Source organism: Neomonachus schauinslandi, chromosome 10 (assembly GCF_002201575.2).
Source record: "Neomonachus schauinslandi chromosome 10, ASM220157v2, whole genome shotgun sequence".
NCBI lineage: Eukaryota > Metazoa > Chordata > Mammalia > Carnivora > Phocidae > Neomonachus > Neomonachus schauinslandi.
Genome location: NC_058412.1, coordinates 75022988 through 75036849, shown reverse-complemented (window position 1 = coordinate 75036849; position 13862 = coordinate 75022988). Strand labels below are relative to the sequence as shown.

General features: G+C 39.0%; 1 protein-coding gene across 1 annotated transcript in view; it reads left to right on the top strand.

Annotated features, from left to right (window-relative positions):
• The window catches only part of PLEKHH2 (pleckstrin homology, MyTH4 and FERM domain containing H2), a 97247-nt gene extending 84952 nt beyond the window's left edge, over nt 1–12295 (top strand). The window contains exons 25-29 of the mRNA XM_021701203.2: nt 3784–3929; nt 5192–5321; nt 8310–8396; nt 11000–11137; nt 12110–12295. Of these exons, the coding sequence (XP_021556878.1) occupies nt 3784–3929; nt 5192–5321; nt 8310–8396; nt 11000–11137; nt 12110–12295 (687 nt within the window). The remainder of the gene's footprint in view (nt 1–3783; nt 3930–5191; nt 5322–8309; nt 8397–10999; nt 11138–12109) is intronic.
• Nucleotides 12296–13862: the final 1567 nt, after the last annotated feature.

The window sequence follows — 13862 nt, the reverse complement described above, 5'->3', positions numbered from 1 at the left end:
TCCCTGGTCAAAACTTGGTCATACGGCCTTGCCAGCCTGCAAGGGAGACTAGCAAATGTAGTCTTAGCTGGGTGGCAAGGAGCAGCACTAAATTCAAGGTTTTTATTACTCAGAAAGAAGGAGAGAATAGTCATTAGAGAACTCACCGGAGTCTGTGCACAGGTTAAGTAAAGAAAAATGTTAAGGCAACTTTATGATGTGTCATCAGGACAAAGGCTTAGATTCCCCAAGGTTTTTGGTCCTTGCACTCTGCACACAGTCCCAGGACATCTCTTTATCTACCACCTGTCATTGATTCCCAAATCTTTTCTCTCCAGTTCACTTCTTTCATGGGCTCCTTAAATTCGACATAGTAAGAACTGAACTCATTGTCTTCTCTCCTTTTCCTTCACAGTCTGTGTCTTTGCTGCTACTGTCTCCGTGCAGTCCCCCGTGCAGGCTTCCAGGAATCCTCACTGACTGCCCTCCTTTTCACCCGGGCCCACCGGTCACCATATCCCACCCATTTTAACTCTTAGATACATGCTCCTCTTCACTCGTCTGCATGTTGGCCACCATCGCTATGGTTTGGACCACCATCAGGTCCTGCTAACACTCCTGCGGCCGACTTCTAACTCATGAGCCTTTGTCTGGTCTGATCCCCCACAGATTTGTCCTCCACCCAGATACTAGAGCGATCGTTTCAGTTATCTACATAAGCAATGACTCCAAGACTCCATCACTTAAAATAATAGTTTGGGCAGAGATGAGTAAGGACAGCTTGTCTCTGCTGCATATGCATCAGCTGGCCTCACTCGAAGGCTGGCTGTGACCCTGTGGCTGCAGGTCGGAATCATTTGAAGACTCGTCCACGTACGCAACTGGTGTCTGATGCTGGCTGTTAGTTGCGACTTCTGTTGGGGCTGTCAGCAAGAACACCTACACGTGGCTTCGTCATGTGGCTGTGTGTTCTTCCTCACAGAATGGCGGTTGGATGGAGAGCAACGTCCCGAGAGAGAGACAAGAAGTGGAGGCTACCATTTTCTTAAGGCCTGGGCCTGGAAGCTGTGCTGTGGTGGTTTGTTTGGCAGCACTAGGAACTGGGGTGGAGATCTAGCAAACACATGAATTTAGCTAGCTATGTCATTCCCTCGTTTACAGAGAAGGACATCCATGATCTAAACTCTGCCTATCTCTCCAGCGTCATCTGTTAATATTCCCTGCCTTAAGCTTTATGCTCCAACAAAGCATAAACTGTGGTTCCCTGCACAATTCCCTGACTTGCAAATGGGTCACTTTTTCTTACCTCTTAGGTCTACCTGTTTGTCTCTTCTGCCCTGGAACATCTCTACCCCCAACTCCTTCACCTGTTAATTTCAGTGTATCCTTTAATTCTCATCTTGGGTGTCACTTATTCCAGGAAACCTTCCTGAAGTCTTGGGGTTTTTGTCCTGTCCTGCACAGTACTATCTTTACCTCAATTGTTTATTAGTATTGATTTGTTTTGGCTTTGCAACACTGACTGTAGGCTCCCTGAGGGAAAGGGCTGTCCCTGTTCATCTTTGGACCTAACACAGTGCCTTACACGTAGTCCATTCTCCATTGGATGAACAAATAGTTGATCATTTAGTTCACAATTTTATGGTCATCCCAAATTTAAAGCATTCATGCTACACTGAGGGTTCTCTTTTTGCAAGTGATGCAAAGCTGAGGAAAAGACAAATAGATCACATATTTTTTTTTAGTGATAGGATTAGGTATGATTTCCTGTCACTTGCTATCCTAGTCTCTCTTCCTCTAAAGGCACAGAGTCTCTGTTAAAATCACTTTCATTTTTACTAAAATTTAAGTTAGTCTTCCTATATCAACTTTTAATTTTGTCAGACCGTTTCTCCAAGAAAAATTATAATGTACTTTGAAAGAGACATATACTTCTAACATGTTTTAGATGAATTCAAGGAAGGAGTAGAGAGGTAAGACTATATATACACCTAGAAAATTCTGAATGTGTTACTAACTAAGAAGTATAATTTCTCCATCCATGAAAGTTAAATAATACCTCTGCTCTCTTTTCCTCAGAGTAGTCTTTGTGAAGACAAGTGAATTATACTAATATGAGATCTGTAGAAGAAAGGTTATTTCTGTTGTAGATTTGAATACCTGTAGGTCCTTGTTGATAATCTCCATCTTGGGAAATTCTTGGAGCTAACCGTGACTCATTGTACATAGTGTCTGGTAGGGTGTCATGTTGATGGCAGTCATTTTGGGAATCCTCTGAGCTAATTTTCAGTTATTCTACAAACATGTATGTGCTCATTCTGTGCCACACAGTATGCCAGGTGCCAGAGAGGGGACGCTGAGCTTGGAGGTTCCACTCTAGGGTTTCCTAATAGGAAAGGTTGTCCTGAATGGCCAATATTTGTGACTATTGTTTGTCCAACTGCCATCTCCCTGGGGGTGAAATTTTGCTCTTACGTTTCACAGGTAGCTGTGCTGAGTATGACCTGGTGGTCGGTGAGGACAATAAAAAGCTTGCTTTGGGGGAAAGATTTTAGTATGGACAAGTTGTATTTGGTGTGAGGAAATTAGGGAAGGAGATAGGAGATGGGGATGAGAGCTGAACAGCAGGGCCAAGCCAAGAAGCCAACAAGTAAGAAACTGGGGCAGAGACCTAGAGAGGTAGAATACACTGCGAGGGCAAAGTTCAGATGAGGAATTTAGACAGCAGTGGGTCAGACTAAGAGCTAGAAAAGAGAAGCCACAGGGGTCAGAATCTCAGAGGCTGGTTCTGCTAACGGCTTACCTGGAGGCAGAGGGCCCTCTTGAGATGGAGACCCCACCCAGTATGGATGGGTCCCTCCATCTGCTTGTTGAGGAATGCTGTATAAAGGGATTTGAATGTTCAATAGGACATTCATCTGAATGTCCCCACTCCATCTCACTCCTTGAACCCTCTTTGGTACCCTATATAAGGCACTTGACACAAGTCATTACAAGTATAAACAAGTTGTTTATACTTCAGTCTCCTCTACTAGACAGTAAACTCCATGAGGGTAGGAACTGTGCTCAGCTATTTTTTTAAATCTCACCTCACTTAGTACAGTGCCTGAGATATAATGGAGACTCAACATAGGTATGGATGAATGAGTGGGTGGGTGAGTGGATGGTGAGATGGATGGGTAGGTAGAGAATGGCATCTGTGTAGCCTCGTTAATAGAGATAATGATTGAACATTCTTTCATTCAGGGAGAAAGAAGAATAGAGGGCTCTATTCCCAGAATAACAGAATAGGGGATGGATGCAGAACCATTTATGGAGAAAATCTAGGAAGAAAGTAATGAGAATATAATTCTTGTTCCATTAGATTCAATAGCGACCCTTAGGAAATGCAAATAATACTTTTTTTGAGACTTCTCATAGGTTTATAACTTTTTTTGTCTTTTATTTTTAGCCTCCATTTTGCCTTATTATTAACAATTACATTAGTACCTTAAAAATGAAAAATTATCCTGCGCTGTTATGGGTAATAATATTAGTGGCCCTTAGGAAATGCTACTAAATGACAACATTAACGAAGAGTCTTTTGCATAGAAATGGAATCGAAATGTTTCAATTACAGATTTTTTTTTCAAATGGAATTATATTTTATTAATAATACTTATGTATGATTATAAATTCCATAATCACTCAATCATGACAAATAGATTTATGTATTATATATTATAAAGAATGTTTAGAAAGAATAAAACTAATTTTTTAAAAACTCTTCAATATCCTATATTTTCTCTTTGGATTTGCAATTAGGTGGAGATTGGAGATTTTGAAAGACCCTTTTCAACTCCAGCAGGGCATGTTACTAATCAGTGCAAAACAAATCAAACTCTAAAACAAGTCATAGAAAAATTTTATCCTAAAAGGTATAGAGATGACTCTTCTGAAGAGCAGTTAAGGTAAGGAACTACTTGTGACTCTTTATTTATTTTTTTTTAAAGGGTTAATTACTTATTTCAGAGAGAGGGCAAGAACAGGGGAAGGGCAGAGGGAGAGGGAGAGAGAGAAGCAGACGCGCCACTGAGCGGGGAGCTGGACGCAGGGCCCTATCCCACGACCCTGAGATCATGACCTGAGCCGAAACCAAGAGTCGGATGCCTAACCGACTGAGCCACCCAGGTGCCCCTACTTGTGACTCTTTAAAGGGTAGAGTCATGCTGGGCTTTTCGTGATATTCTTCTGTTCAAATTTTAAAGATGAAAATTGTTATACATGACAATTTTCTTAAGATTTTTTAATACTGTTGAATCCCAAGAGGTTATAGATCTTTTTATTTAAGATGGGCCTAGAATTTTGAGAATCTATATTTACAGTTTTTTTTAAGGAAAATTTTTTTACCTTAATTTAGAAGGTCTACTTTTCATTTGATCTTATTCATTCTTGTCCAAATTAATCCTGCTAATAAAAGAGAAAAAATGGCCAGTACTGTGTTTAATTTTATGATGTGTGTACCAAAAACATTTTACCTCTTACGGTTTTCCATTATAAACAAACTGGCATGAAAGCAAACTATCTTCTTACACAAGATTTTTTAATATAAATTTTTAATTAAATTCAACTGGTTTAGAATTTTGGTTTTAGAGAATATATAATGAAAAGCTGATTCACTTGAAAAAGAGAGGCAAATCCAATTCACCATGAGTTTTCCAAAATGGAAACATTTAAGATCAGTCTTTTGTTTATGTAGAGTAAGTGGTTGCCCTTGTGATTTTATTTAAGGCATCTTCCCCATAGCCAGCATCTCTCCAAGCCAGGTAGCACCTAAAATTCCACCGTTAGGGATTCATTCTTTGGTCTCAATATCTTGTACTTTTCTTTTAAAATGAAAGTTATTACCATGAGAAATTACCTTTGTAATCTAATTTACTCTAAGGTTTGATGTTAGTTTATCAGATTTTTATTAACTTTGCCTGATGGGGTGGTGGGAGGTGGGGAACCTAGGTCATGCCGAGAGCACTAATAGTATGAGAATTTGGTGAGAGGAATGTTCTAAAAGGACAAGGGGTGGACAGTGGCGAGATGGGAATCACAAAATAATAGCTCCTCCTGGGTGACGCCTGGGTGTCCTGGTCGTGCCTACAATTGGCTCAAGCAGAGCTTTGCCCTGGGAAGCCAATACACTGTTTCTGCTTTGGCCTTTTTGTTTTTGTTCTCTTCTTAGGCAGCTCTGTCAGCGACTGTCGACCAGATGGATGGCCCTCCGGGGACACAGCGCTGCTGACTGTGTGCGAATTTATTTGACAGTAGCCAGGAAGTGGCCATTCTTTGGTGCCAAGTTGTTTCTTGCGAAAGTAAGAAAGGATGGGAGGGAGATGCCGAATGAAAACCTTCTCCTGTATAGTTGACTCTCTTTGGTTCAGTGAAGTCAAACAGTGACCACAGCCCCCCCAAGTGTAGTAGATTCGGCTTTTAAAAAGGAAGTAAGGAGATTCCCAACAATGGAAAGAAAACAATGAAGGGACCCAAGAAGGGGCAGGAGAGTCAGCAGCTTCTCCATCTGTGCCCTCTGCCCCACTTCCCCCCCCCCCCCCTCCGCCCCCAGGCCCCCACGTAAGTCACTCGCACTCTGTAGGCTCACCAGGAGACTGAAGGCGACCACCGGACTCTGCTTTCTTCTCTTCAGCCACGCAGCCTCTCACCCATTTGTTATTCACTCTGTCACTCATTTGCTCATGTATTTAGTATTTAGTGACTTCTGTTGGCCAAACATTATGTACCTAGGGATACAGAAGCCCATGGTTTCAGATGGGTTGTACCCAAACTTCTAGGAACTCACAGTCGATCCGGTGTTGCAACAGGGCGGGAAAACAAGCCCGGTGGGTGAACAGGGTTAAGAGGCACAGGGCCAGAGCGCTGTGGGAACACTGAGGAAGGAGAGGCAGACCCTGATGGTGGGGGGAGGGGGGGTGCGGGGGAGAGGGTAGCCCAGGCCGCCAGGAAGAACTGTACTTTTGAATTCTCCTTCTTTCTATTGAACCATGTCACTTTATACTCCCTCAGACTCCTGAAATGCTTCTGGTCTTGTGTTCGATCTGATCTGTGTGCGTGTTTGGTCTGTCCTCACTAATAAGTGGTACACATCTTGAGGGTATAGACTCACTGACCCTGAAATCCTCCTCTCGTGCGCACCGTTTTGCCTTGCACATAAGTATCACTGAATAAATGTTTGCTGAATCGCTGTGCCACTCTGGGCAAGTCAGTTAACCTCTTTGGACCTCAGTTTCGCCATCTACACATGACAACTTAGATTAGAAGAGTAAAATCTAGGCTGTTGTACTCTGCTTCCATGAGTGACTGTATCACTGCGAGGTAAGAAATTATTTTGCTACTGGCACTGGAAGCTGTATACTTCCAGTAAGTGGTTGATAAAGTCAGTATGCTTAAACATCTCTAAAATTAATATATTTGCAAGGAATTGAACATAGGCCTTCTAAAAATATAAGGACTAGACTTGAACTGTAGAGCAGCATTTTACAATGAATTTTAATTCTAATCTCAGCATTGGAAGAAATATTCAATATCCATCTTTGATCGTATGTTCTGTGTTTTTAGCACAGAAATATTATTAAATAATATGTAGCATCTGCATGTTGCATGAGTGGCATCTTTTCTTTGCTCACTTTTCTTCCTTTATACTATGAAGACACCTCCTTTGCTTAATGACACCCTTTTGGGGGGGATAAATATATATAACATCAAATATACCATTTTTAAGTGTACGTTTTTATGACATTAAGTACATTCACATTCTTATGCTACACTCACCACCATCCACCTCCAGCACTTTTTCATCTTCCCGGATTAAACCTCTGTACTTCCTCGTCCCTGTTCTCCCCAGGCCCAGATAACCACCATTCTACTTCCTGTTCTGTGAATTTCACTGCTCTAGAAGCCTCGTGTAACAGGGATCGTACAATATTTGTCCTTTTGTGATTGGCTGATTTTCCTTTGCACAATGTCTGCTGGGTTCAACCATGTTGTAGCATGTGTCAGAATTTCCTTTTTTTTAAGAGCTAAATAGTATTCCACTGCATGTATATATCATGTTTTGTTTCACTGAAGAACAGCAAAAACAGTGTTTTGTCAAAGGGCTGATAGGTTGAATGGCATCCTTTGTAATGCTTGCCTATCCTTTGCAAACCAGCCCTCAGTAGACAGTAACCCAGGGGTTTTTTATACATGAGATTCTGAAAAGTTTCACTATAAACAAAAATACTATATGTATAAATACTATAGATTTGTATAGATACTATAGATTCATCCCAGTTCCTTATCTATAGTCTCAACTTCTCTCTTTTTTTTAAAGATTTTATTGGAGAGAGAGTGAACGAGCTGGAGCGGTTGGTGGTTGGGGGGGGAGGCGGAGGCACAGAGGCAGAGGGAGAAGCAGATTCCCTGCTGAGCAGGGAGCCCAATGCGGGGCCATCCCAGGACCCCGAGATCAGGACCTGCGCCAAAGGCAGACACTTAACCGACTGACCTGCCCAGGTGTCCCTATAGTCTCAACTTCTTTTATAAGGTTTAAGAGAAGTAGTTAAGTTTTTGTTAGAATTTCAGTTCTTATTGTTCAGCAATTATTGTAAAATGCTCGAAAACATGCATGGGTTTTAGTTGGGGGTTAGTGGTGAGATTCTCTTTATTAATATAATTTCATTGCTTTTTTACAATAAGGAATTTAGTGGAAATTTTGGTATTTCTCATTACCACTCATCACAGTTTCGTATTTTCTTTTTATTCTATTGTCATTAGTCAATGAATATCAGATTTAATAAACTTTTGGAAAAAGTGTGCATTTATAATACTAATCCTTTACCTTGTAGTAGCATTACACATGCCTTAGAAAACACATCAGCATATTTTGTTCCGTTAGGATCTTGGTCATCATAGAAATCCTACAAGCTTATTAACTATTAGCCTCTTAAAACAAAAGAAAAATAAGATTAAACATTGTTGTCTTCATGCTAAAGATGAGAAAATTGAGCCTCAGAGAGAGATTCAGTAGCTTGTCCAAATGTACAGCTAATAAATGGCACATTTGGAACTCAGACCCAACATCTCCTGATATCAGATTCACTGCTCTTTCCATTACATGATCCTGCCTCTGCCCCAAGAGAGATTATTTCCCCCATAAGTTTTATTTTCTTCTTTTTTTCTCCCCACCCCAAGAAGATTTTTAATGTGAAGTCATTGTTGTAAATGTTGCATTGTATTTTGACGGAAAAATGTTTCTGTGATTTTGCTTAGCATTTATTATACAGTGTATTTGCACCTCTTCACAGCCCGTAACTCCATCCGCACTCGGAAGTACTTTCATGTGGCTGGCTATCCATGAGGATGGTTTAAGCATCTTAGAATACAACTCCATGGTAAGATTAAGTTTCACATTGCTCAGTGTACCATACACAGAAGCTAATGATCTCTTCATATGATTTTTCTCATACACAGATAACATTTTTCCTAATGCTGTGTAACAAATAGTCATTAAAACAAGATTGGACAGGGGCGCCTGGGTGGCTCAGTCGTTAAGCATCTGCCTTCGGCTCACGTCATGATCCCAGGGTCCTGGGATCGAGCCCCACATCAGGCTCCCTGCTCCATGGGAAGCCTGCTTCTCCCTCCCCTACTCCCCCTGCTTGTGTTCCCTCTCTCGCTGTGTCTCTCTCTGTCAAATAAATAAAATCTTTTAAAAAAATAAAAATAAAAATAAAACAAGATTGGACAGGTTTTATATTGCATATGAGGAAAATATTAAGATACCATGACTAAATTGCGGTTGTATTTGTTTTTGTTTTTTTGAGTTTTTTTTTTAAGATTTTATTTATTTGTTTGTTTGTTTGTTTTAGAAAGAGAGAACATGGTGGGGGGTGAGGAGCAAAGGGAAAGGGAGAGAGAGAATTTCAAGCACACTCCAGGCTGAGTGCAGAGCCCAGCTCGAGGCTTGATCTCATGACCCTGAGATCATGACCTGAGCCAAAACCAAGAGTTGGACGCTTAACCAACTGAGCCACCCAGGCACCCCAACCACAGTTGTATTTGTAAAATGACTATTCATTTATAGTGTTAGGAAGATTGCTTCCTGTGTAAAATGAAAGCCTTTAAGATAACATTAATGTAGAAACTTTAATTACGAAAGTTTAAGTTCGGTATCCCTAAGGCTTCTGTAACCATTTCTGTAACTTTCTGTAATATTACTTACCAGTTCACTTGTACATATGTGGTATTTTAGAGCTTTTTACATGATTAAATATAACGTCAAACTGTGCTTTCTACATGTTTATGTATCTATCTGAAATTTGCTTTATTTTTCTGTCATATTTCATGTGTTCTTTTTTGTTTTGTTTTTAAATCTAGCAGACAGGAATTGTTAAATTCTACTGGTAGGTGTAATGGGCTCTCTTATGTCTGGCTCTAGTCAGGGATCACTGAGAATTTTTTGGAAACCAAACTAATGGTTAGTGTTACAGTAGTTTCTCCTTATAATTGCTAAAAAAACAAAAACAAAAACAAACAAACAAAAAAAACCTTTTTGAAGAGCTTTATAGTTCTCGAATGCTAAAGTTCTTGAATGGGTAACTTGAAGATAGGTTATAAAATCGATGACCTAAAGTCAACAAAAAATTGTAAACCAGTACTGAGTTACCTTAGGTAAGTAAGCCAGTTTCCTAGATCCTGGGAGATGGACACAGAGGTCAGGAGATAGACACTGGTGGGCTGCCGCTCATGGAGCACTGAGTGCTGGAATTGCCTGCTCAAAGTCTTGCAAGCTAATCATTAGATATGCAGATTCCTTTACTTATAAGCTGTACATTTTTTAATATTTAAAATTGTTTTAGCTACAGAGGGGGAAAAAATTGCTGCATGTATGGCAAAGGGTTGATATCCTTACGAAACAATAAGGGAATGATAAACACACCAATAGACAAATGGGCCAAGGCAATTCATAGAAGAAATACAGATGTTCAATAAATGTATTTTTAAATGTTAATTTCACTAGTAATCGAATACATTCAATTTAAAACAGTGAGATTCTACTTTTCACTAGTCAGGCTGGCAGAGATTTGAAAGAATGATCATATCTAGTGTTAGCAAGACTACAGTGCTGGGAATGTAACTGGGTATAACTTTTCCAGAGGAGAGGTTGGAAATATTCTCAAAATTGTCCTTACTTTTTTGAGGTAGCAGTTCCGGTTATTTGAGATTTATAACTAAAGAAATAATTAGGTATGGGTATTTTGAAATATGTCAAAAATATGCATTATTGTTTAAGATAGTAACAAATAAAAAATGATTTAAATCTCCAGCAATAGGAGATTGGTTAAATAAAGGATTATCTATCAAATCACTTAAAATGATGTTATACAAGGACATTTGTTATCATGAAAAGATATCATGATTTGTTATTACATTTAAAAAGAAGCAGAATCCTAAACAATATGCATGATACTACTTATGTTTGTATCAAAATCTATATATCAAGGTGAAACATATGGATTTGCCAGTATTTGACCATTTTTACCTTAAAAAGTATCAGTTTCATATGGTCCAACCTAATATAGATACATGTAGAGAGAGATCTTAAAGGACATATACAAAGTATTAACCGTGGTTTTCCACTGGATGCTGGAATATAGGTGCTTTTTATTTTCTTTTTGTATTTTCTGTTTTTTTCCACATTGAGTTATTAGTATCAGAATCAAACTGTATTTTAATTATAAAGGTAAATGATGCCTACATAAAACTAGTACATTACTATCTATTTTGAATCTTAAGATTTTATATTAGAAAATAATTTTTTATTATATATAACTAATAACAGCATTTTTCTTTTTTAGTTAAGTATAGATAACACATAATGTTACATTAGTTTCATTAATATTAGCATTTTAATGGAAATATGTTATTAATCATTTCTCATCTTTCTTTGAAAGTAAAAAGTATGTAAGATATTAACTTTTTCTTCTCTTTGAAGAGGTTAATAGTCAGCTATGTGTACAAGAGTCTAATGACCTTTGGAGGTCATCAAGATGATTTTATGATAGTCATTAACAATACACATTCAAAGGACAAACCAACAGAGAAATTACTTTTTGCCATGGCAAAACCCAAGGTGAGTACAAGCCTTTCTACTAACTTTTTTATACTAGTTTTTTTCATGCTAAAACATTTATTGTGCAAAAACTAAGTTGCAGATGGGAAAACAGATTTACTTGTAATCAAACAGTTCTAGGTCCAAATTCTGGCTTACCTGATCTTGCTAAACTTTGGTTTCTTCACCTAAAAAATTATATAATGCTACCTACTTTTTTTGGCTTAAGAATTAAATGATGGGATTGTTAAATGCTTTAGCCCAGTGCCTGGTATATAGAAGGTTCAAAATAAGTGGTCTTGATGGAAGTTGTTGTCAGGTACTTTATACACATTATCTTATTTACGTGGGGTAATTCAGGTTATGGACTCATTAGTGAGAAGAGTAAGGTTTTATAATTGAGACGTTACTTGTTCTTTGTAGTTTTAATATCTGTAAGCAAAAACAATAAGTACAAGGGCTACATTTTAGTATGTAATTCCAGTTTTAGTAAAAAGAATGAGAACCTGAGTTTCCTAAAACTTTGTCTTAAAAATGTCAACTAAAAAAGACTACCTTTTTAGAATCTGAAACTTTCTTTTTAAATGGCAGACATTCAAGTGAAGGCAGTTAACCAGTAAGTGCAGAAGATTGAGACATACTCAGGACTTTATTTAGTTTAAATAAAAAGTTGATATAATGTGCTGAATTTCTTAATTCATTTATACACAGATGTGGCTTTAAGATAATTGATAGACTTGCACTATCGTCACATTTTTTAATATTTGCCACTAAATTTGATTGTTTTTTAAGACCCATTCTTTTTTCTGGCTGAAGCAGCTGGAAAATATGTCAGTGCCTTGATGGTGTTGAACATGTAAGCACTTCACGGATCCTTAAAGAGAAGGGAATTCTGGAAGCCTGGGCACTTGCAAATGGAGACCACCTGTGGCCAGGTCTGGAAGTGCTGAGAACTTCTCCGGAGCACTAACAATTCTATTTTCCTTGTTTTAGATTCTTGAAATCACTCTTTTGATCGCCAGTTACATAAACAACTTCCATCAGCAAAAGGCAACCTTTCACCACCTCTCTGCTCCAGCGCTGCTCTCAGCCCAGACGCGGGGACCGGAAGCCAGGGCAGTGGGAAGCCAGCCCCTTCTGTCAAGTAGCAGACCGACTAAAGGACCCACCTTACTCTGAAAGCTCTGGAGCCTGAACATTCACTCCCATCCTCCGGGCGATGGCTGCATCAGCTACAAATAAGTTCATTTACACCCAGGCAGCATGGCACCCACACACTGGGATTCCAAACTTGAAAAATGCGGGGCGTCTTTTATTTGATTCTTAAATATTCAAATGAATACGACTAATAAAACATAAACACAAGATGTGCCCACATGCTGACTTTCTCTTAGACTAACTGGGTTCAAATTCATCATTTTCCCCCACCTCCTTTGTCCCTTGCCAGCAGACACATCATGCAATATGGCATTTTTCTTTTTTTTTTTTTTTTGTCTTTTTAAAAAACATATTCTGGCAAAGGGAGATTTCAAACTCTCATTTGGCAAATCAGTTGATTATTTGGAAAGGCTCACTGCCAAAAAATCGAGTACTGTAATTAAATGTGCTTTTAATTAATGATATGGTGTTTGGAGAGAAGTAGAGAACACAGTGTCAGAAACAGCCGCAAGGGGGCGCCTGGGTGGCTCAGTCGTTGGGCGTCTGCCTTCGGCTCAGGTCATGGTCCCAGGGTCCTGGGATCGAGCCCCGCATCGGGCTCCCTGCTCCGTGGGAAGCCTGTTCTCCCTCTCCCTCTGCCCCTGCTTGTGTTCCCTCCCTCGCTGTGTCTCTCTCTGTCAAATAAATAAAATCTTTAAAAAAAAAAAAAGAAAGAAACAGCCTCAGGATGCTGTTGAGGGGTAAATTTTTAGAGCAAGTGCCGTAAATCTGGCACTATGAATCATGGTGAGAAAATGGGCGTTAGGTAACCAGAACCTCCTGTGTGGTATTAGAAAGTATACTCCATCACCTTTTCAGATCACTGGAGTGTAAAGTTTAAAACAAGACAGTGGGGGCACCTGGGTGGCTCAGTCGGTTAAGCGACTGCCTTCGGCTCAGGTCATGATCCTGGAGTCCAGGGATTGAGCCCCGCATCGAGCCCCACATCGGGCTCCCTTCTCGGCGGGGAGTCTGCTTCTCCCTCTGACCCTACTCCCTCTTGTGCTCTCTCTCTCACTGTCTCTCTCAAATAAATAAATAGAATAAAATCTTTAAAAAAAAAAAAAAAAACAAGACAGTGATTCCCCACATCCCTTAGCTATTACTGGATAGCCTGAGTTCACTGGAATATTGCCCACATTTCATTGCATTTGGTGCTGGGTCATCTTGACCTTATTTTGTTGAATAATATCTTTGAAAGCAAAGACAATTCTTATATTTTGCCCTCATATAGGCCTTTTTCATTATAGTTTTAACATAAATTCTCAAAATATTTTTTAAAAGAAAAGAGAAATCTTCTGTCAAAGGAGGTAAAATTTTAGTTGAGTGAGTCTAGAAATGTATTACTTTGCTAGGTTACACAAGTGGTCAGTTCATTCCATTATGTGACTGTAAAACAAAGTAATTAGTATTCATGATAAAAATGAAACTGTGATAAGACATGAAAATTATATTGTAAAACCGTTTAATTGCAATAGTAATCCTGAGTATACTTAATTCTATTTATGTATAGAATATTTGTATTTATTTTTTGCACATGTATTTATCA